Genomic DNA, 21659 nt, shown 5'->3' with positions numbered 1-21659 from the left:
TCGTTTGGCTGGCTTTGTTTTCTCGAACTTCTTGGTTAATGACTTTGGTTTGGCACTTTGTATAACGGTAGAAAAGTCAACAGCTGCCCAGAAATAGGTACAACCAAACCAATAATGAATGAATGAGTAGAGAAGAAAGGAGAAGACCGAAGATAGTCTAATGAGACAAAAAAGTCAATAAGGACTTGTTTCTTTAATGCATTTGTTGTTACAAATAACACACTGTATGACAAAATAATGCAAACTGGGATACAATATCATCAATTCCTCCTCATCATCAAAGTTCAAACATCTGTCGTTAGAGTATATTGAATCTGCTTTCCTTGTTAAGTACTATGCACACTGGCGTGTCAGTATCTTGGAAAAAGGAATTTACTTCATCTGATCTTTTGGGAGATAAAGAGTGTCGGAGTTAGAACGGACTGACCCAGTGAGCCAACTTCAACATGAATTCAGGCACAAGACGCCTTCTGTCTACGCTTTTACCAGTAGCTTCTTGATCTTCTCCCAGAACAACTGATACTATATCTTCAAACATCTCATCTTTGCCACCTCTCATTGGATCCTAACATAGATAACCAAGTTTCTATATCAATATTGAGGTTCTTGTACGACCAGACATTCAAAACTCAAAAGACAGGGCGTTGTACCTGAAGAAACAAATCCGTGTGAGTTTTCCCTTCATAAAGGATCACTTCTGCTTTCGCTCCAAGCCTCTGGAGGGTTTCCGCAAAAGATTTACTGCAGAGATAATGACAAGTTAAATCATCACATCAACCGTCTGAAATACCTATGATAGACAAGTACACACAAAAATTTAATCATACCTTGCATCTGAAGGGATGGAGTAGTCAGCAGTACCATGGAATAGGATAATAGGTGGGAGACGAGCAATGATGTGTTTGAGATCTGGGTTTTGCACTACTAGTTCAGGAGAATATTGCCTTAATGATTCCTCTCCTTCCATGATGCTGAGGAAAAACAAAAGTCACAAATAAAAACTGTAAAATTCCAGGCTGCTCTACTTGCCAGGTTGAAAGGAGAAAGTATTATACCTTAGAAAGATGGAACGGTACAGACCCCTGCTATGGAAGTGGTCCACAAGGCTCAAAAGGTTGTACCTGTAGATCACGATCACGAAGTTTGTTAAAAATAGACAAACAGATGATGTGTGGCCTCACATTAGAATTTTTTTGGCTTTAGTTGGATAGAAGGCAGGAATCTACTTGCTTCTTTACGTTAATATTTGACCACTTCCTCAGGGTTCAATAAATTGCCTAGCATTTCTACAAAAGACCTTGGTGGCTAAATAAGAACTGGAGTTGAACATAGATCTATACTCAGGTAAGTAAATAAACTTGTTTTTAACAACTTCTTGACCCAATCTCTGAATTCCACAATGTATGGTCACTGTCTAACAACTGTTATTCGAGCAAAAGAAAGGATCCTGCTTACCCTCCAGATAGACCAAAGTAACCATTTATTTGTCCACTACTCCAAGAGACACTATCCCCCTCCCCTGACTCTTTAATGACCTGCTCAACAAGGGTGCAAGCCGCGATATGTGCACCAGCAGACTGACCCATCAGATAAATTCTACACCACAAAAAAGATAAAAACAGTGAGCACGAACTCTAAAATTTAAGAACTTCCATGTCTAAGACATAATTAATACCTGTTTGGATCACCTCCATACTCAGCAATATGATTGCAAACAAATGAGATGCCAGAAGAAGCATCCTTGACCATGTCACTAATAGATCCTTGCGGAAAATTCCTGTGAGATAGAGAAATTGGCAATGAGATCGAGTTTTTCTAAAAGAAAACTTGGAATATGACAGGAAACCACCACATTCATTGTGCAGGAAAAAAGAAGAAAAAAAGCACGCATAACTACCTGTAATCAATGCATGCCACAATAATATCTCTTTCCGATAACTGCTGTCCCAAAAGAGAACCCCACGCCTTATAACTGTATCAACACAAGACATTCTGTAAGGAAATATTCAGTTCTTTTTCCTCTTCCTCAACGCATAAGGATGAAAATAGTGTTCATAGGAAAGCATACTCACCCAATAATCCAGGCTCCACCAGTCACAAACGCCACAACTGGTTTTGGACCATTGGAGTTCCTAGGTAGATACAAGTCAAGCCTAAAGAAACCAATAAAAAAACCACTTAGATCATATCAACAAACAAAATGTAAAATATCTTCATAACATGAACAAAAAACCAGTTAAGAGATTGTGACCTGTTCCTTGGTTGATCGCCGTAAACTATACTTCTGCGAACGTAAGGAGAGAAAAAATAGTAATATCCGACTGCAAAGTAAACTCCAAACCTTTAGCAACGAAACTTAAGGTTACTAACTCATAAAAAAAACAGAGATAAAGCCCTGATTAGTAGATCCAACAATAAAAATGTAAACAAAGTTCAAACCTTGAATAAAGCCAGGCATTAGTAGAAATGCATAACATCCAAGTGCCATGAATCTTGTAATCCATCTATAACCTACCCTGAACAAATAGTTTTCGATCAGTGACTAATCAAATCATTAACCTTTGCAAACCAAAAGATCATCTTTTTGAAATGCCCAAGAAGATCAAAGCGCTAATTTCGTTGAATTCAGCAAATGTAACAGAGAACGGATCTAAACAGAGAGATACCCAAGATAGCTGAGGAGCTTCAAGCAAAGACGAGTCAACAAGAAGGTCTCTGCAGCGGCGTGGCCAACCTCCTGACTAATAGTTTGACGGTCGCCGCCGTTATTACCACCGTCGCTTCCATTAGTATGATCTTGAAACGCAGAGAGACAGTTATCGCTGTTAGATCGTCTCCGTCTGTTTTGAAACCAGCCAGTTAACCCACCACCGTTTGTAGCAGTGACGGCGCCGTTGAAGCTAGAAGCGCGGGAGAGGAGAGGCTTAACGGAGTTGTGGTTATCATCAAATCGAGAAGAAGAAGAAGAAGAAGAAGAAGAGAGGAGGGTCGTTGAAGGATCATCGTAAATCAAAGACTTGAACATCATCTGCGTGGATGATGATGAGGATTTAGGTGGAAGTTGTGAGATTTGGAGAATCTGCGACGGCATTTTCCTCACTTCCGGATCCGTTTTTTGGGCTAATTTTAGGGTTTCCTTGTCAATTTCCGACGAAATCGGAAAGAATTGTAAAGGGGGAGAGAGATGACAAAATTGGAAATTGGTGTTATGGGGAGAAATTTTCAGTTAACCGCAATTAACCAAATTGGGTCTTTTCTTCTGTCCGACATATGTTACGCTTTTTGTCTACCAATTAGACTACAAAAATGCTTAAAACAATACTTTTTGTGCCTCGTAAAGATTTATGTGTTTAGATATTTTTTTTGTCCCAGTTTTGTAAATTTCAAAAAATAATATTTGAAAATATTTAAAATTTTGAGTTCTTATTAGTTTAAAATTAAATAATGGTATCTCTTTAGTCAAAGAAAAAAATATATTTAAACTCTGTAATCATTGTTTTCTTAAAATGTGTAAAAGCTTCTAAACATCAATATTTTTGAGACAAAGAAAGTAAAACGCACCGCATAATAAATAATATGCTCTAAAGTAACATTGTAAAGAAAAAAACGATGTTGTTGTTGGCTCTTCTTAATGTAGGAAGCTTGAGGTTGATTTAAATACCAAAATGAATCCAAGGAAGCAATATTAGACAAAAATAATCGGAGACCAAGAAAAAGTAACAACTCTCACTGTTCTTAATTAGTTATGTTAATTTACCCATTCAAATTCATGTGCTTCCACAACATGCAGATTCCTAGATTATATATGTAGTGCCGGCACGGAGATATTCAATGCTTAAAGCAAATAAAAAATTTATGCCCTAAAACTTTTTTTCCCGCGTCACAAAATAAATTGAACCCTTTACATTGTAAACAAGGAACACATCAGCCAACCACTACACTACAGTACATGGCACTTACGAATTAATGCCCCTGGAAACTTTTATAAATTGTGCTGCCTAAAGCCCTTGCTTGTTGGGCTTCAGCTAGGCGTGGGGCCTGATATATTCTCGTCTCTCGTTACCTTGATGTCTCTTTCACTGGGAGTGAAAATTTGAGTTGTTCTTGATCGTGATCTTGCAAGGACAGGTCCTGTTAGTCAGTATTCTTTTCCTAACCTCTCCCACCCTTTAAAAATATATAATACCAAAGAGTATTTTTTTAAAAAATATTGCATAAACTTTCCACATAGGAAAAGGAAAAAAGTATGGCTTCAACTGGTAACCAAAATTTAGGAAAAGAACAAGGAAGAATATGATATTCCTCTTCATTCCTCAAAATTTTTACCATTTACAAAGAATATTATTTCCTCATCATTCTTCTACATTCCTCATAAAATGAGAAACACTAGACCAAAAATGTTCCTCCCCAAAATTGATGAGGAACAAATAGAACAAAAAAAGAATAAATATTAAATTTCGTTTTTTATTTTAAAATAAATAAAAATTATGTTTATTAATGATATTTTAATTTTATAATACATTAATATTCATATTTTTCACAGTATATTGGCAGAAAAATATACTTTATACAAAATTTCATATTAAATTAATTTGAAAGCTTTATTTGAAAATTGTATGAATAGTAAAATAAAATTAAAAAATGTGTATACCGTAAATAAAAACTAAAAATATTTTAAATTATATTTTATTTTAAAATCAAATGTAAAATTTATTTTATATACATTAAAAGTAGTATTAGTATTTTATTGACTGATTTATTTAATATTTAATATATTTTTAAAAATATTGTTATTATTTGGTTACCAGTTATTATTTTGTTCTTTCTCTGCATCTTTTTCTTTCATTTCTCAAAAATTGTTTATTCCGTTCCTCGTTGTTCTTTTTATTCATTTTCCTTTTGTTCCTCTAATGGTTACCCGTAGAAGCTTTTTTTTTTACGAAAAAAGAGAAGAAAAAAAAAGGATGGAAAGAACGTAGGTGACATATATATTTCATAATTAATTGTATGTGTAAAAAAAAATACGTATTGAGAGAAGAGTAAAGCCCTAATTTATATTGGACAGCGTCGATCTGCCGAGCCGAGAGTTGGAAGAATGACGAAGAGGATGTGCCATCTTCCACCAAAACTGGTTGGGGAGAAAATACTCCCAAGGATTCCGATAACATCCCTGAGAGCAGTGCGATCCACTTGCAAATTATGGAACGATTTAACCAAAGATTGGATTTTGGGAAAAGCAGCGGTGACAAGGCAGCAGTTTTTAGGGTTCATGACGATGGATTCCAAGGTTTTCTCAGTTAGTTTCCATCTCTACCGCAAGGACAAGGACGACGAAGACGAGTTGCTTGATCTATCTACAAAGCAGGTAGATCTACTTAATCAAGTTGAGATATCCAAAGTCTTTCAATGCGATGGCTTATTGTTATGCGTGGCCAAGGACCACTCGAGACTCGTGGTGTGGAACCCGTACTTGGGGCAAACAAAGTGGATCGCACCAAGAACAAGTTTGCACAGACTAGACATCTATGCTTTCGGATATGACGACAATAATAACAACCGTAACCACAAAATCTTGAGGTTTGTGGATTATCCAAGGGAACGCCTTCTTATGGAGGTTTCTCGACGTCACTCCCGACTGGGAAATACAGTTTTATCAACGCAGCGTGTCGTTGAAGGGAAATTCTTACTTTTTTGCTCAAGAGAAATTAGGCTGTGGTCCAAATTTAATGATCATAAGAGAGATTGAAGATTTTTTAATTTGTTTTGATTTTACAAGAGAGAGATTTGGACCACGTCTCCCTCTTCCGTTTCACTCTTATGTCGAAGAAACTGTAACCCTCTCTTGTGTTAGAGACGAACAGCTCACTGTGCTATACCAGCGGTTGCATCCAATTACATTGGAGGTTTGGGTTACGACTAAGATTGAACCCAATGCGGTGTCATGGAGCAAATTTTTGAACGTGGATATGAGACCACTCACTGGCTTTCAATTTGGCGTTGAAGCTGGGAGCTTCTTCATTGACGAGGAGGAGAAAGTCATTGTGGTTTTCGATGTAAAGGAAAAATACCACCAACCCACCAAGACCTTTGAGTACTACCATACAGCTTTCATCATTGGAGATGATGGGTACTATAAATCCGTGAGTCTCCGAGAATCTCCAGATTTCGTGAAACCTGACAAGACCGGGCAGTTTCCGCCTATGCATTGTCCACCACTTGTGTGCTCTTTGTCTTATCGTCCAAGTTTAGTGCAAATCAACCTACCGGGCAAAAGAAAAGAAACAGATGATTAATTAATTATTATTACCTTGTTCAAGTTTACTAATCTTTTTCAAGTTTCTAAAATTTGTAACTTCTCGTTCAATTGAAAAGATACTATTATAAATTGTAGTTGCACCATCCTTAAGCAAAGCATGACATGGGTTATCAATTCTGATGCATCCAACCATTAAGTTTCCAATTCCCTTGGTCCCTTCTTTCCGAGACTAAAAACTTGGTATAATTTATGCTTGTAATTAGTTAAGTAAACTTGGTCCACCACCCGTGTCTTGTGTTTTGTCTGATTAGCTGAAATATGTCTGCCTCGCTTTGTTCTTTGTGGTTTCTATCCAGAATAGAAAGAGACTTTTGTTGAGTTTGTCTGTTCATGATAATTTAGCTTAAATTTTTTTCTCCTCTTCATCAGATTCCTCGCTAGAATCATCATTACTACACTGTATTCTAGACGTCTTTGTATCTATCTGCTTTAGCCTTTTTCTGTGAAGATTTGTCATCTTCATTAACCTGCCAAATAAACAACATGCACATGGTTAATGTCAATGAATGAAACATATATAGGACATAAAAGCTGATCGGAAAGATTCTTAATTAAACATAAATTAGAAAAAGACTAATTAATTACGTTTTATTAGCACAGATAAATTCAAGTTGTATTAGTACATATAACGTCAATATCGGAATAAACGTGACGATCATGATCTCGTAGAAGTATAGAAGTTAATTCATCAGAGCTTGCAGCCTTGCTAGTAGCAGGAGCATAGGTTTGTATTTTCATGAAATCAGAGGTAACTAGGGACCCGTTCGAAATTCATATATACATGATAAACAAAATCAACAGCTAGTAAATAAACAACACTAGCTAAGCGAATAGAAAACCAAAAGTTATTAAAAGTATGAGAACAAATTTACCACCTTCCCATCTTTATAAGGATGAAGAATCATTAGCCGCAGGTTTAACTGTGGTAGCTTAGCTTCTTGGTTATTTTACACATTACCAAACACACAAATAAAGTGTCCGTATTTGAAACACAGAAGAAAGAGTCAGAAATACTTATGAGGTGCGTACATCATCAAAGTCATATTTTGAGGTCACAACAAGAGCTGCTTCAACCTGAAAAAATCGAAACACAAACAAAATTGTTACATTTGTAGAACAAACAGGAACAGCTAGCTGTGTAAGGAGAAGCTAGAATGAAGAAGAGAGTAACAAAGGAGAAGTTAGAAGTTTACTTTGGTGGTGCCATTGGACAATTTTTGGAGAAAAGAGAAGGCGATGATAGGTTTTCGAAGGAGCAAGACGAGATAATTTTAATTTATCGTAAGGATCGAAGATGTATTTCTTGCCAAGAACCGGCGAAATAATGAAGGATCCATGGTTGCATCGAATAAATTTTTTTTTTCTTTCTCTTTTTGATGTCAAAAAAATTGTTTTCTTTTATCTCGAAAACCGAACAAGATTTATGGCACGTTACAAATTAAAATATGCAACAATAATATCAAAGGAAAAAGGAAAGGGACAAGAACTCACATATTTAATTTGTCTATATAAAAGAAAAACCCTAGCTTCCAATTTGCAGCGTGTTGGTCTTTAATAAAGACTCTTTATGTATACAACAAACATGAGTAAAAGACCCTATTTGTACAATTACAGCTTTTTGTTGAAAAGAATGACGAGGATATGCGATCTTCCGCCGGAATTGGTAGGGAAGATATTCACCAAGATTCCGATAACATCTCTGGGATCAGTCCGATCCACTTGCAAATTATGGAAAGCTTTACCCAAAGAGTGGGTTTTGGGTGAAGCAGCGACAAGACAGCAGTGTGTGGGGTTCATGAAGAATGAGTCTAAGGTTTGTTCATTAAGATTCGATGTCCAAGGAATCCGCAAGGGCGAGGACGAGTTGGTGGATCGTGTATCTGTAAAGCAGGTAGATATATTCAATCAAGTCGAAATATCTAGTGTCTTTCACTGCGACGGCTTGTTGTTATGCATCGTCGAGGACAAGCCTAGGCTCGTGGTGTGGAACCCTTATCTGGGACAAACAAGGTGGATCGCACCAAGAACAAAGTTCCACATAGGAGACATGTACGCTCTAGGATATGACAAGAACAACCGTAACCACAAGATCTTGAGGTTTTTCGATAAACTTGAACCCCTTTTTTCGACAAAAAAAAAAACGTAAACACCCTCTTGAGTACGAAATCTACGATTTGAGCTCTAATTCATGGAAGGTTCTCAAGGTCACTCCCGACTGGGAAATACTGATTTATCAAGGCTGCGTGTCTGCCAAGGGAAATACCTATTTTCATGCTACAGAAAGAGATGGATTAAAAATCGAAGGTATCTTGTTTTGTTTTGATTTCACAAGAGAGAGCTTTGGACCGCGTCTGCCTTTTCCGTGTGATGAAGATGAAGTGCCTTGCTGTTATGATGAAGTGACAGTGACCCTCTCATGTGTTCGAGAAGAGCAGCTCGCTGTGCTATATCGGATGAATTATAGGGAAAAATTGGAGATTTGGGTTACCATTATGATTGAGCCCAACGCTTTGTCTTGGAGCAAGTTTTTAATAGTGGATTTAAGCCAACACATTACCCGTGATGCTCGGTTTAACGAGGGAGTTGGAGCCTTCTTCATTGACGAGGGAGTTGGAGCCTTCTTCATTGACGTGGAAGAGAACGTCGCTGTGTTTTTCGTTTTACGCGGATTTATACCCACAAAGACCGCTGAATACCCCACAGCCTTTATCAGTGGACGAGATGGATACTTAAAAACCGTGAGTTTCAGAGGCACTCCCAGTATAGAGGAACCTGGCAAGAGAATATTTTACCCCCCGCTCGAGTACTCTTCTTCTTATCTTCCAAGTTTAGTGCAAATACAACCAACCACACGCAAAACGAAGAAAAAAGATGATTAAATTGTTTGTTTACTCCAATCATCATTCATCAGTATATTGATTTCGTTTCTATTTAATGAAAGACATCGATTCTCATGTTGTCTTTTTAGCTCTCGTGAGTCCCTTATGTTTAATCGTAGAATGACTAAAAACTATACCACAACTGATCAGAAGTGCATGCACACCTTCAGCAAGCAAGCATGACATGGTTCTGTTTATATTTATCGGTTCTGTTACATGAACTACTGATTAAAACCGAATACTATTGTGTGTGTGACAAGCCTTTATGCGCTTATCAAAACTTTTGATTTTGGTTTTAAACGTTCTTGGCATGATTCTTCTTCTCACGCATATACACAAATCGTTTTTAATTGGAAAATTGATTTGCTATTGATTTTTTCATATCCAAGAAAATAATGACATATAAGGAGGAAATAATTAGATTTTTATAGAAAACGAAAAAAAAAAAAAAAAAAAATTTTTTTTTNAAGCATGACATGGTTCTGTTTATATTTATCGGTTCTGTTACATGAACTACTGATTAAAACCGAATACTATTGTGTGTGTGACAAGCCTTTATGCGCTTATCAAAACTTTTGATTTTGGTTTTAAACGTTCTTGGCATGATTCTTCTTCTCACGCATATACACAAATCGTTTTTAATTGGAAAATTGATTTGCTATTGATTTTTTCATATCCAAGAAAATAATGACATATAAGGAGGAAATAATTAGATTTTTATAGAAAACGAAAAAAAAAAAAAAAAAAATCTTCTTTTCCATAAGGTCAACCAATCACGAAATTCAAAAAGTCTATAAAATGCTGAAAACTTCTTAATTTTAGTTTCCAATATTTAAGTTGATGCATTAAAAAACCCCAAGACTTTTTGTTCATGCATTTAAAACCCAACCCAGTTTCCAAATTAAGAGATTACAGATTGAAATCTTTCAGATTCTTTACCCTTTTCTCTTCAGATTTCTTTCTATAATTTCCACAATATCTAATCTTTAGATTTTCCTTTGTCTGTCTCTTCACACCAGATTTTTCCGAGAAATTTCTTTTCAGTTTCTCGGGAAATGAAAAGGTGAAGAAGAGACTCATAAAACTACGAGGTCGTCGGATACAATCAAAGGTATCATTGCCTCTTCTTCTCTCTCTCTTTGTCCATTTCCCCTAAAGTTTTATCCTTTTAACAATTTGGTTCTCTGGGTATCTCTGTTTTCACATGTTATCGTCATTTCATAGCCAAAAAAAAACCCAACTTTATTCAGTGTAATGCTCTTGAGACGCTGCAAAATTTGGCCTTTCTTGCTCCTCCTATTCAAAAGACATTACTTTAATAAAATTTCAGGGTTTTAGAGATTCTGAAAGTCTGATTCTTTTTTTTTTTTTTTTTTCACAGTCAGGTGTTGAATTGAGAGAGAGAGACAATGGCAGCAGGAAGGGGAAGGAGACGCAAAAGGAAGATACTGTTGAGCAAGCTTCTCACATTGACAGGTGCTAAAGCTTGTTTTAAGCCAGACCATTCGAAAATTGGACGATCTGGTTTCTCTCGTGTCGTCCTCTGTAACCAGCCTGATTCCCCTGAAGCTGAATCAAGAAATTACTGTGACAACTATGTTAGGACTACCAAGTACACTCTCACCACTTTCCTCCCTAAATCTTTGTTTGAGCAGTTCAGGAGAGTTGCCAATTTCTACTTCCTTCTTGTTGGGATCTTGTCTTTTACTCCTCTTGCGCCTTATACCGCTGTGAGCGCCATTGTTCCGCTTACTTTCGTCATTCTCGCTACTATGTTTAAAGAGGGTGTAGAAGATTGGCGCCGGAAACAACAGGTACTTTGAATGATTTTGTCTGAGTGGTTGTTGATTGATTAGAGTTGGATTAGATGATCTTAATAGGATGCTGTGTGTCTATTAATTGTTTGTTATCTTGTTCCGAATCTGTAGTTCTATGTTGGATTAAGCTACATAGTTCATAACTGGGGATAGTTGTATTGCTTTTGCATTAGGTTGGATCACTTCATTTATCATTTGCATATTGTTCTCATCATCTGGAAATTTCCATGCTTTTAGGATATTGAGGTGAATAACAGAAAAGTTAGAGCGCACGTAGGCAATGGGAATTTCGATCTTAAGGAATGGAAGACACTAAGAGTTGGAGATATATTGAAGGTAGAGAAAAACGAGTTCTTTCCGGCAGACCTTGTCCTGCTTTCTTCTAGCTACGAGGATGCTGCTTGCTATGTAGAGACAATGAACCTTGACGGGGAAACAAATCTGAAACTTAAACAAGGACTAGAAGTAACATTGTCATTGCGCGAAGAGCTCAATTTCAGGGACTTTGAGGCTTTTATCAAATGTGAAGACCCGAATGCTAATTTGTACTCATTTATTGGTACTATGGAGCTTAAGGGAGCAAAGTACCCTCTCTCACCACAGCAGCTTCTTCTGAGGGGCTCAAAACTCAGGAACACAGAATATATCTATGGGGTTGTTATCTTCACAGGACCTGATACAAAAGTTGTCCAGAATTCAACAGAGCCTCCGTCTAAGAGAAGCATGATCGAGAGGAAGATGGATAAGATTATATACCTGATGTTCCTTATGGTAATTTCATTAGCATTTTTTGGTTCGGTTTTATTTGGAATATCAACGAGAGAAGATTTCCAGAATGGCGTAATGAAAAGATGGTATCTGAAACCAGATGATTCCAGCATCTTCTTTGACCCGAAGAGGGTGCATATGGCTGCAATGTTTCACTTTCTAACGGCGCTGATGTTAAACAGTTATTTTATACCTATATCCTTGTATGTATCAATAGAGATTGTCAAGGTACTTCAGAGTATCTTCATCAATCGGGATATCCATATGTATTATGAGGAAGGTGACAAACCAGCATATGCACGTACTTCCAATCTGAATGAAGAACTTGGGCAAGTGGGTACAATTCTTTCAGATAAGACGGGAACATTAACTTGTAACTCCATGGAGTTCATCAAGTGTTCTATTGCTGGGACAGCCTATGGACGTGGTGTAACAGAGGTGGAGATGGCTATTAATAGGAGAAAAGGTTCTGCTTTGGTGAGTCAGAGCAATGGAATTAGTACCGAGGATGATGTTGCTGCAGAACCGGCTGTGAAAGGATTCAACTTTAGAGATGAAAGGATAATGGATGGAAAGTGGGTCACAGAAACGCATGCTGATGTCATTCAGAAATTCTTTCAGTTATTGGCAGTATGCCATACAGTTATACCTGAAGTGGATGAAGATACAGGAAAGGTATCCTACGAGGCTGAATCACCGGACGAGGCAGCATTTGTTATTGCAGCAAGGGAGCTTGGGTTTGAATTTTTCACTCGAACTCAAACAACAATATCCGTCAGAGAGCTAGACCTGGTGACTGGGGAACGAATTGAAAGGTCGGTTCATCTTCTCTTTTTAAATTGTATACCATCAGAAGCTTCTGTCCCTTTCTGACTTTAGTGAAAGTGTTCCCTTGCAGGTTGTATAAAGTCCTGAACGTTCTTGAATTCAGTAGCTCAAGGAAAAGGATGTCAGTAATAGTGCAGGATCAAGATGGCAAACTGCTTTTACTTTGTAAAGGGGCAGACAGGTATAGATCCCGACTTTCTAAATTCAGATATAAATCTCTTTTCGAACTTAGTTTAAACTTCGTTTATCGTCCAGTGTCATGTTTGAAAGACTTTCCGAAAGCGGTAGAAAGTATGAAAAGGAAACCCGGGACCATGTGAACGAGTATGCTGATGCTGGATTGAGAACTTTGATACTTGCCTATCGTGAACTCGAAGAGAATGAATATGAGGTGTTCACTGAGAGAATCAGTGAAGCTAAGAATTCAGTTAGTGCTGATCGAGAAGCACTGATAGATGAAGTAACAGAGAAGATTGAGAGAAACTTGGTTCTTCTTGGAGCTACTGCTGTCGAGGATAAACTTCAAAATGGGGTAAGCTAATTTATAGATTGGTGAGTTTTCCAGAGGCGAACAAGAAAATTGAAATTCTTTTTTCCTCTTTCTCTTTCCTTTCATTCAGGTCCCTGATTGCATTGATAAGCTTGCTCAAGCAGGAATAAAGATTTGGGTTTTGACTGGAGACAAGATGGAGACTGCTATCAATATTGGGTACTGATTCCTGGGTACAACCAGATTATGTTTACTCTTCAGCCTTGTGCATACAATCTTAGTTACTCTCTGAACCCACCTGTGCATGTGTATCTTTGACAGCTTCGCTTGTAGTTTGCTCAGACGAGACATGAAGCAGATCATAATTAACTTGGAGACCCCTGAAATCCAGCAGTTGGAAAAATTCGGAGAAAAAGATGCCATTGCAGAGGTAGTACAAAGGTTTTGGAACACTGATATGATGGGGATGGATTAGTATTACTAGTGATTATGTAGATGAACGAATCCATTTGGCATTTTTTGCAGGCTTTAAAAGAAAGTGTACTGTATCAGATAACTAGTGGAAAGGCTCAGCTGAAAGCGTCTGGTGGAAACTCGAAGGCTCTTGCTTTAATCATTGATGGAAAATCACTTGCTTATGCATTGGAGGAAGATATGAAAGGCATTTTCCTTGAGCTGGCCATTGGCTGTGCTTCAGTGATTTGCTGCCGTTCATCACCAAAACAGAAGGCATTGGTCAGTTCTTACTTTATCTTCCATCACAATTGTCAATACTTAGCTTCTGCCTAGGTTTTTACATGACTCATATTGCACAGGTAACTAGGCTAGTCAAAACTGGAAGCGGTCAGACTACAGTGGCAATTGGTGATGGCGCAAATGATGTTGGAATGCTTCAGGAAGCAGATATAGGAGTTGGGATCAGCGGCGTGGAAGGAATGCAGGTTCGATAAAAGAATTACAAAACAACTATATTCAGCTTTTATTGGTAATATTTGTCCTTTACTAATCCTTATCTTTCCAGGCTGTAATGTCCAGCGACATTGCCATTGCTCAATTCAGATATCTGGAGCGCTTGTTACTGGTCCACGGACACTGGTGTTACAGACGAATCTCAAAAATGGTACAAAGTCTAATCTATAAATTTAGATTGACGCTCTTATCTTTACTCTGACTAGTTTTCTGAATATTTGTCTGTTCTTATATGCAGATTTGTTATTTCTTCTACAAGAACATTACATTTGGTTTCACTCTCTTCTTATATGAGGCATACACATCATTCTCAGCGACACCGGCTTACAATGACTGGTATCTATCTCTATATAGCGTCTTTTTCACGTCTCTTCCTGTAATATGTTTGGGCATCTTCGACCAGGATGTATCTGCACCATTTTGTCTCAAGGTATAGTCATTCAAATCAAAACAGCTGATTAATCTTTCACCAGTCAAGTGAAATTTCGTAACCAAAGTCTTGCTTTGTTTGCTGTCACAGTTCCCCGTATTGTACCAAGAAGGTGTACAGAATCTCCTTTTTAGTTGGCGCCGAATACTCAGTTGGATGTCCCATGGCTTCTGCAGTGCAATAATCATTTTCTTTCTCTGCAAAAGCTCTCTTGAATCTCAAGCTTTCAACCACAAAGGGAAAACAGCAGGGAGAGATATTCTAGGGGGAACAATGTACACATGTGTGGTGTGGGTTGTGAGCTTGCAGATGGTATTGACGATCAGTTACTTCACACTGATCCAACATCTCGTCGTTTGGGGATCTGTTGTTATGTGGTACATTTTCCTCATGGTGTACGGATCCCTTCCAATAAGAGTATCTACAGATGCCTATATGGTCTTTCTTGAAGCTCTTGCGCCTGCGCCTTCTTACTGGATCACCACTCTCTTTGTAGTGCTATCGACAATGATGCCTTACTTCATATTCTCTGCTATTCAGATGAGGTTTTTCCCTATGTCTCATGGAACCATACAACTGCTTAGATACGAGGATCAATGCAGCAACTCTGGGAACTTTGAAATGGAGAGGCAGAGATCAGCAAGGCCATTGGTCATGAGTTCTCATCAGCCAGAATCTTGACAGCTAATGGACGAAACTGATACTTACCTCCTCAGATTATTTTGGGTTTTAGTGTCTTTGCAGGATGTAAATAAGACCATGAAAACTATATACTGGAGGATTAAGAAAAGTGGTAGATCGTTACAAGACACTATGAAAAACAGCGGCTTTTTAACTGGTTTGTATAGCATAAAGGTGTAAATTCTGATTTATGCATCCTTGTCCGATAAAAACAATGACAAAAGAAACATCTAATTATTAGTAGAAAACAATGGAAGATAATACATCAGTTAGATAAGAGCAGACAAAGATATACAACACAACCTTTGTCGGTTGTTACATTTCTCTTCTACTGATCATTTGAGTTGAGTAATGAGACCTGATTTAGTGTGCCTCCTTAACGCTTATTTTTTGGATTCTTAATTAAATTAACACAACGGATGCAGACGAGCAAATATTAATTTCTGTTATGTTGGTTGTTGCTATTTGAAATCGAAAACGTCAGAAAATTCTTCATGGCGCCAGAAGCTTCCAAACAAGATCCCTTTGCTTATCGACAGTTCCTGCAACATTCCTTCAATATCTTCGAAGCAATATGATCCTGATGAGCCTTCTTCAAAGGCAAACCCATTTCCAGAACAATACTCCTCTTTGACGTCCTCCATTGTTGGTTGCAAGGTTTTCCGAGATCTTCTCTTCACAAACTTCTTCATCTTCTTGGCAAGTTTACAAGGGATCTTGAAGAAGACGAAGACACTGACTTGTAAGACAAGGCACTGGCAGCAGCATGACAGGACAACACAGTCTGCTGCAAATGCACCACAATCTTCTTCCATTACCCTGATATGCACAAAGCTGCAAGGTTACAGGGATGATATATACAGGAATATTATAGAATTCACATGGGGTTTGAGACATATTTACCGGCATATTTAGGATTCTTGGGCGTCAAAAGAACTGTAGCTGATTAAGTTCTTGTTCCCTTTGAGACTATTTCCCAACATGAATGTAGTTCGGGAAAAGGGTGAACTGGTCTTTTCTCATATTATATTTGGCAAATCGATTCATTTGACCATATGTATCATGTGAGGGACAGTGACACACGTAATGAAGAGTTTGGTGATAACATAAAAGAAGCATGATAATGAGAGGACATGATGACAAGCAGTTACATCAGAGCGGGAGGAAAAAATGAAACAATGTTTTGTGTCCAACACAACATTTTACTCGTCTATTCACAGATTTGAACCAGAAGAACCTGAGGACCTGAAATTAAGGATCGGAACTTGAAAATTGATATGCTTTGAGATATTTTTTTTTGAAGGCGAAATTACTATGCATAATCTCTGCAAATGTGTTCATCCACATGATCCCCCAAACTCCTGGTTTCTTCAATTCTTTAGGTCAAGGATGAAACAGATGATCCAAATCTGAAGTTAATCAAGATCTCTTTCTCGGAAAAATCATTATGCATTTTGTTTTGTTGCTGATATTTACACGTTTTCATCTTTGCTTATATAACTACTACGAGTGAAAGAATCTGTACTGTAATTTTGGCTGCCAAAAGCCATTCTCCTAAATAATCTAATCTCTGCAGACTGCTGAGCTGAGTTGATGATTTCGCTTTCCCCTAGTCTCATCCCATTGGTGAGGTCTTCCTCAGCTAGACTGTCGAAAGCTCTCACAATCTGTAAGAATTTTCAATTAAGGGCTTGTTATGTGAGATTCTATGGAGGAATGAAGAAGAAATTAATATGATTTTTTGAGAAAATGTCAGTACTTGACTCATTCGAGGTCTCTTTGCAGCTGAATGGCGAATACAGGCTGCAGCTGCTTCAACCATTCTAAACATTTCCACACCAACATAGTTTTTAGCCAGCTTGGGATCTGCTAGAGCTGCAAACTCTTCGGTTTCAATGGCATGATTAAGCAAAGGACGAGCCTGAAACATCAAATGCAAACATTGGAAACAGTTCTACTCTCAACAGTTAAAATGCTTATTTATGCCATACCCATTCAACAAGGCTCTCGTCTCCTAGAGGCTGGGATGTATCCACGGGCTTACGTCCAGTGATCAACTCTAGTAGAACAACCCCAAAGGAGAACACATCTGATTTCTCTGTTAATTTGCCACTTGATGCATATTCAGGAGCCATGTATCTGAAACAATATACAGATAGTTTAGTAGATGCAGGATTTGCAACATATACAGAAAGACTGTTTTGCTCCTGAGAACCAGTACCTACCCGAATGTTCCCATAACCCGAGTTGTAATATGTGTGTTACAATCAAGAGCTAGCTTTGCAAGGCCAAAATCACAAACCTAGAGAATGAGAGATTAAACACTGTTAAAAACCCATGATCTTTACTATCAGCAGCTTTGTAGTTCAGAAGAGTAGGTGAATGTATACCAGGGCGTGAAAGTTATCCTCTAAAAGAATGTTGGATGATTTGATGTCCCTATGTATGATACGAGGATGACCTATCAAAGTTTACCATCAAGTAAATTAGTAGCCAAGAACCAGAAAATAGCATCAAGAACTTTTTCCCACAAATTATGGAAGAGTCACAGCAACCTACAATCTTCATGGAGATAAGCTAGTCCACGAGCCGCACCAGCAGCAATTTTAACACGTGTTGCCCAGTCTACACCTGGAGTTCCTGCGGCTAAAGAACATAGAAAGACAGTATAAGTACCAGTTGGTTGTGTTTATGATTATATGTCTTGAAATATAGCTTACCATGAAGATGGAAGTAAAGGTTGTTGTTAGAGACATAATCATAAATAAGCAATCTCCGGCTCTCAGAAATGCAGTATCCAACCATAGAAAGCAAATTCCGGTGATGAACCCTGCTTATGGTCTCAACCTCAGCTTTGAACTCTCGGTCACCTTGTCCTCCACCTATTTTTAATTGTTTCACAGCAACCACTCTTTCATCTGGCAAGACTCCTTTATACACACGACCAAATCCACCTTCACCCAATAGATTTTCATCAGAGAATCCATTCGTTGCTATGACAAGTTCTTCATATGAAAACAGTTCCCTCGATTGACCAAAACCACCAGGTTCTGACTGTGAAAAATATGTTCGATTGCTCGAACGATTTCCCACTAGAGGTGCAGATGACTGTGTCTTTAGAAGCGCTGAATCTGGATAACAAAAAGATGGAGATGAAAATCTAGAAATGCTGATAATCAAATATACATAGCACTATCTATAACTATGAACTCTTGATAAAAACTATCTTAATCACTAAAGGAACATGAACTTTTATTGTATTGTCTAAGATTCCAACCATCAATACATACAAGAAGACTTCTTTGTGCCATGCTTGCTAAGCCACTGTAAGGATGACAAAGACTAAAACTTCCTAATAAAATAGATTAACCTGTAAATATTACCTGATCTTGGAGAGGAATCCATAGGCGTTGGCATAACATAGCCACCACCAATGGTTGAGGGCCTCTTTTTACGTCTCTTCAAGCACCACACAACAAGTCCAATAAGACAAAGCAGCACTAGGGCCACTCCAATACTTGCACCCACGACAGCCGCTGTACTAATACCGGAACTGATGCTGGAATTATCTGTGACAGGAGTAGGGTTGTTTGGAGATGGATTAGTAGAACCTGGCACAGAGTTTTGAGGAGGCGAAGGCGGGGATACAACTGAGGGTGGTGAGGGTAATGACTTGGGAGATGGGGTAATTTCCTTTGGTGAAGGATGCACAGGACGTTTTGAGTCCCTTGGAGGAGGTGATGGATGCACAGGACGTTTGGAATCCGGTGGAGGAGGTTTCTCAGGACGTTGAGGATCACGTGGAGGAGGAGGACGTTCTGAATCTCGTGGAGGAGGGGGATGTTTCGGATCATGTGAGGGAGGAGGACGTTCTGAGGCTGGTGGCGAAGGAGAACGACGTGGAGGAGGAAGTGATGGCTGAGGTGGAGATGAATGTGATGGTGGGACTAATGTAGGCGGTGGAGGTGAAAATCTTGGTAAGTCTGGTGCAGGTTGTGAAGGAGTGGCTTCCGGTGGCGGAACTGATGGTATCGAGGGTGACGGAGTGGGTAAAATGACAGGCTGATCAGGTGGAGGGGGAGAGCTCTTAGGTGGTGGTAATACGCTTATTGGCGGGTCAGGTGATGTAGGAGCTACACTTGGTGGAGGTAGTGAGGGAGAAGGTTCTGGTGGTGGGGATGATACTGGAGTCACCGGAGCCCGAGGAGGAGGAGGAGGAGGAGATTGAGCTGGAGTGATTAGGGTCTCCGGTGAATTGCCATTAATGGGTTCTCTACTTGGGGAAGTAGCATCATCACCGGGAGACGACGGCTGCGGTGGAGGTGAGACCATTGGAAGAGGCGGGGACAATGTCGGAGGCGACGCCAATGGTGGAGTAGGCGGTGACAATGTCGGAGGCGACGCCAATGGAGCAGTAGGCGGTGAGACCTCTTCCGTAGGAGCCAGTACCGGTGGTGTTGCCATCTAAACCAGAAGACCAAATTCTAACATTTTCATCAACACTCTTACTCTACTCTTTGGTCAATCAAAAACTGTAATTTCATGAAATTCAAACAAAATCAGCTTCATTTATCAAAATCAGAACCCAAATTCCCAGACTTTTAAGTAGTATACTGACAGTGTAAACTCAAAAGGACAACTTGACCAACTAAAATCACACATCACATCAAAGGTTGGGACACACACAGGCTTCAAATACAAAAAAAAAAAAAANTTCAAGCACCACACAACAAGTCCAATAAGACAAAGCAGCACTAGGGCCACTCCAATACTTGCACCCACGACAGCCGCTGTACTAATACCGGAACTGATGCTGGAATTATCTGTGACAGGAGTAGGGTTGTTTGGAGATGGATTAGTAGAACCTGGCACAGAGTTTTGAGGAGGCGAAGGCGGGGATACAACTGAGGGTGGTGAGGGTAATGACTTGGGAGATGGGGTAATTTCCTTTGGTGAAGGATGCACAGGACGTTTTGAGTCCCTTGGAGGAGGTGATGGATGCACAGGACGTTTGGAATCCGGTGGAGGAGGTTTCTCAGGACGTTGAGGATCACGTGGAGGAGGAGGACGTTCTGAATCTCGTGGAGGAGGGGGATGTTTCGGATCATGTGAGGGAGGAGGACGTTCTGAGGCTGGTGGCGAAGGAGAACGACGTGGAGGAGGAAGTGATGGCTGAGGTGGAGATGAATGTGATGGTGGGACTAATGTAGGCGGTGGAGGTGAAAATCTTGGTAAGTCTGGTGCAGGTTGTGAAGGAGTGGCTTCCGGTGGCGGAACTGATGGTATCGAGGGTGACGGAGTGGGTAAAATGACAGGCTGATCAGGTGGAGGGGGAGAGCTCTTAGGTGGTGGTAATACGCTTATTGGCGGGTCAGGTGATGTAGGAGCTACACTTGGTGGAGGTAGTGAGGGAGAAGGTTCTGGTGGTGGGGATGATACTGGAGTCACCGGAGCCCGAGGAGGAGGAGGAGGAGGAGATTGAGCTGGAGTGATTAGGGTCTCCGGTGAATTGCCATTAATGGGTTCTCTACTTGGGGAAGTAGCATCATCACCGGGAGACGACGGCTGCGGTGGAGGTGAGACCATTGGAAGAGGCGGGGACAATGTCGGAGGCGACGCCAATGATGGAGTAGGCGGTGACAATGTCGGAGGCGACGCCAATGGAGCAGTAGGCGGTGAGACCTCTTCCGTAGGAGCCAGTACCGGTGGTGTTGCCATCTAAACCAGAAGACCAAATTCTAACATTTTCATCAACACTCTTACTCTACTCTTTGGTCAATCAAAAACTGTAATTTCATGAAATTCAAACAAAATCAGCTTCATTTATCAAAATCAGAACCCAAATTCCCAGACTTTTAAGTAGTATACTGACAGTGTAAACTCAAAAGGACAACTTGACCAACTAAAATCACACATCACATCAAAGGTTGGGACACACACAGGCTTCAAATACAAAAAAAAAAAAAACAGAGACCCGAGAAAAAGGATTTTCTGAAGATAAAGCCCCCCCCAGATCGTGAAACCAAACTTCTGAGCAAAACCCAAAATCAAAAAAATTCCAGATAAAACCAACGATTACCTGATTAGATGACAAAATGCAAACAAATACGGCGGATCTACGTAAAAGCTTTCTCCTTTTAACACCACAATTTCACAAGAAGAAAATCTCAAAACCCAACTGTAGTAGTGTTACTGTGTTACCAATTAAAATGCAAAGCTAATATGGCCCAAGTAAGTAACTTGTCTCTCTCGCTCTCTCTTCCTCGGGGGTTTTTTTTTTTCACCTCAGCAAAGCAAAATTGGGTACATGAAGATGAAAGGTTTAAACTTTGTCAAGCCTCTCTTTCTGTGGAGGTGAAGAAGAAAAAACAAACAAACCAAAAAAGTTGGGTGATGAATCAAAAAATATATATTGTGCGCATCAATCAAACAAGAAAAATCGTTTTAGGAAGTTAAAGACAAAAAAAAAAAAAAAAAAAAC

The 21659-nt window shown here is 39.2% G+C and overlaps 5 protein-coding genes and 1 pseudogene across 7 annotated transcripts; 3 read left to right on the top strand and 3 right to left on the bottom strand.

Annotated features, from left to right (window-relative positions):
- LOC104776676 (probable isoprenylcysteine alpha-carbonyl methylesterase ICMEL1) lies at positions 162-3232 on the bottom strand. Its single transcript, XM_010500779.2, has 11 exons — positions 2667-3232; positions 2440-2516; positions 2252-2321; positions 2073-2153; positions 1898-1972; positions 1676-1777; positions 1456-1596; positions 1056-1121; positions 828-971; positions 651-741; positions 162-565 (listed from the first exon to the last, which is right to left on the bottom strand). The coding sequence occupies exons 1-11, from the start codon at positions 3089-3091 to the stop codon at positions 413-415; spliced, it is 1425 nt and encodes a 474-aa protein (XP_010499081.1). The 5' UTR covers positions 3092-3232; the 3' UTR covers positions 162-412.
- Positions 5096-6293, top strand: LOC104778878 (annotated as a pseudogene).
- LOC104778877 (putative F-box protein At4g17200) lies at positions 7947-9195 on the top strand. Its single transcript, XM_019240012.1, has 2 exons — positions 7947-8207; positions 8512-9195. The coding sequence occupies exons 1-2, from the start codon at positions 7947-7949 to the stop codon at positions 9193-9195; spliced, it is 945 nt and encodes a 314-aa protein (XP_019095557.1).
- On the top strand, positions 10039-15446 carry LOC104776675 (probable phospholipid-transporting ATPase 12). Of its 2 annotated transcripts, none has more exons than XM_010500777.2 (12): positions 10039-10306; positions 10577-11009; positions 11250-12595; positions 12679-12789; positions 12864-13140; positions 13229-13317; positions 13420-13528; positions 13624-13833; positions 13914-14039; positions 14120-14218; positions 14306-14497; positions 14588-15446. In XM_010500777.2, the coding sequence occupies exons 2-12, from the start codon at positions 10605-10607 to the stop codon at positions 15176-15178; spliced, it is 3555 nt and encodes a 1184-aa protein (XP_010499079.1). In that variant the 5' UTR covers positions 10039-10306; positions 10577-10604; the 3' UTR covers positions 15179-15446. The 2 variants fall into 2 exon arrangements, with proteins under 2 accessions (XP_010499079.1, XP_010499080.1); XM_010500778.1 differs by lacking the exon at positions 10039-10306 and adding an exon at positions 10336-10446.
- Positions 15560-16087, bottom strand: LOC104778876. The gene is made up of 2 exons (XM_010503290.1): positions 16074-16087; positions 15560-16012 (listed from the first exon to the last, which is right to left on the bottom strand). Exons 1-2 carry the CDS (start codon positions 16085-16087, stop codon positions 15640-15642), a joined length of 387 nt encoding a protein of 128 aa, XP_010501592.1. The 3' UTR covers positions 15560-15639.
- Positions 16587-21606, bottom strand: LOC104776674 (proline-rich receptor-like protein kinase PERK10). Of its 2 annotated transcripts, none has more exons than XM_019243660.1 (9): positions 19902-21606; positions 18562-18647; positions 17899-18309; positions 17738-17824; positions 17569-17639; positions 17404-17480; positions 17170-17317; positions 16938-17099; positions 16587-16845 (listed from the first exon to the last, which is right to left on the bottom strand). In XM_019243660.1, the coding sequence occupies exons 1-9, from the start codon at positions 20894-20896 to the stop codon at positions 16651-16653; spliced, it is 2232 nt and encodes a 743-aa protein (XP_019099205.1). In that variant the 5' UTR covers positions 20897-21606; the 3' UTR covers positions 16587-16650. The 2 variants fall into 2 exon arrangements, with proteins under 2 accessions (XP_019099205.1, XP_010499077.1); XM_010500775.1 differs by having other exon boundaries at positions 18562-19423; positions 20492-21606.

Source organism: Camelina sativa, chromosome 3 (assembly GCF_000633955.1).
Source record: "Camelina sativa cultivar DH55 chromosome 3, Cs, whole genome shotgun sequence".
In the NCBI taxonomy this organism is placed as follows: Eukaryota; Viridiplantae; Streptophyta; class Magnoliopsida; order Brassicales; family Brassicaceae; genus Camelina; species Camelina sativa.
This window is presented reverse-complemented; position numbering and strand designations above follow the sequence as displayed.

Bases quoted from the DNA above. Each gene is read 5' to 3' on its own strand.
- LOC104776676 (XM_010500779.2), bottom strand. From the start codon at position 3,091: ATGCCGTCGCAGATTCTCCAAATCTCACAACTTCCACCTAAATCCTCA. The intron at 2,517-2,666 runs GTATCTCTCTGT...CTATTTGTTCAG, and splicing joins AAGCTCCTCAGCTATCTTGG to GGTAGGTTATAGATGGATTA. The intron at 1,778-1,897 runs GTAGTTATGCGT...TCTATCTCACAG, and splicing joins GTGGCATGCATTGATTACAG to GAATTTTCCGCAAGGATCTA.
- LOC104778877 (XM_019240012.1), top strand. From the start codon at position 7,947: ATGACGAGGATATGCGATCTTCCGCCGGAATTGGTAGGGAAGATATTC. The intron at 8,208-8,511 runs GTAGATATATTC...AATTCATGGAAG, and splicing joins ATCGTGTATCTGTAAAGCAG to GTTCTCAAGGTCACTCCCGA.
- LOC104776675 (XM_010500777.2), top strand. From the start codon at position 10,605: ATGGCAGCAGGAAGGGGAAGGAGACGCAAAAGGAAGATACTGTTGAGC. The intron at 11,010-11,249 runs GTACTTTGAATG...CCATGCTTTTAG, and splicing joins ATTGGCGCCGGAAACAACAG to GATATTGAGGTGAATAACAG. The intron at 14,219-14,305 runs GTACAAAGTCTA...TCTTATATGCAG, and splicing joins ACAGACGAATCTCAAAAATG to ATTTGTTATTTCTTCTACAA.
- LOC104776674 (XM_010500775.1), bottom strand. From the start codon at position 20,896: ATGGCAACACCACCGGTACTGGCTCCTACGGAAGAGGTCTCACCGCCT. The intron at 19,424-20,491 runs GTCATTTTACCC...AATTCACCGGAG, and splicing joins CCCCTCCACCTGATCAGCCT to ACCCTAATCACTCCAGCTCA. The intron at 18,310-18,561 runs GTAATATTTACA...TTTGTTATCCAG, and splicing joins GGATTCCTCTCCAAGATCAG to ATTCAGCGCTTCTAAAGACA.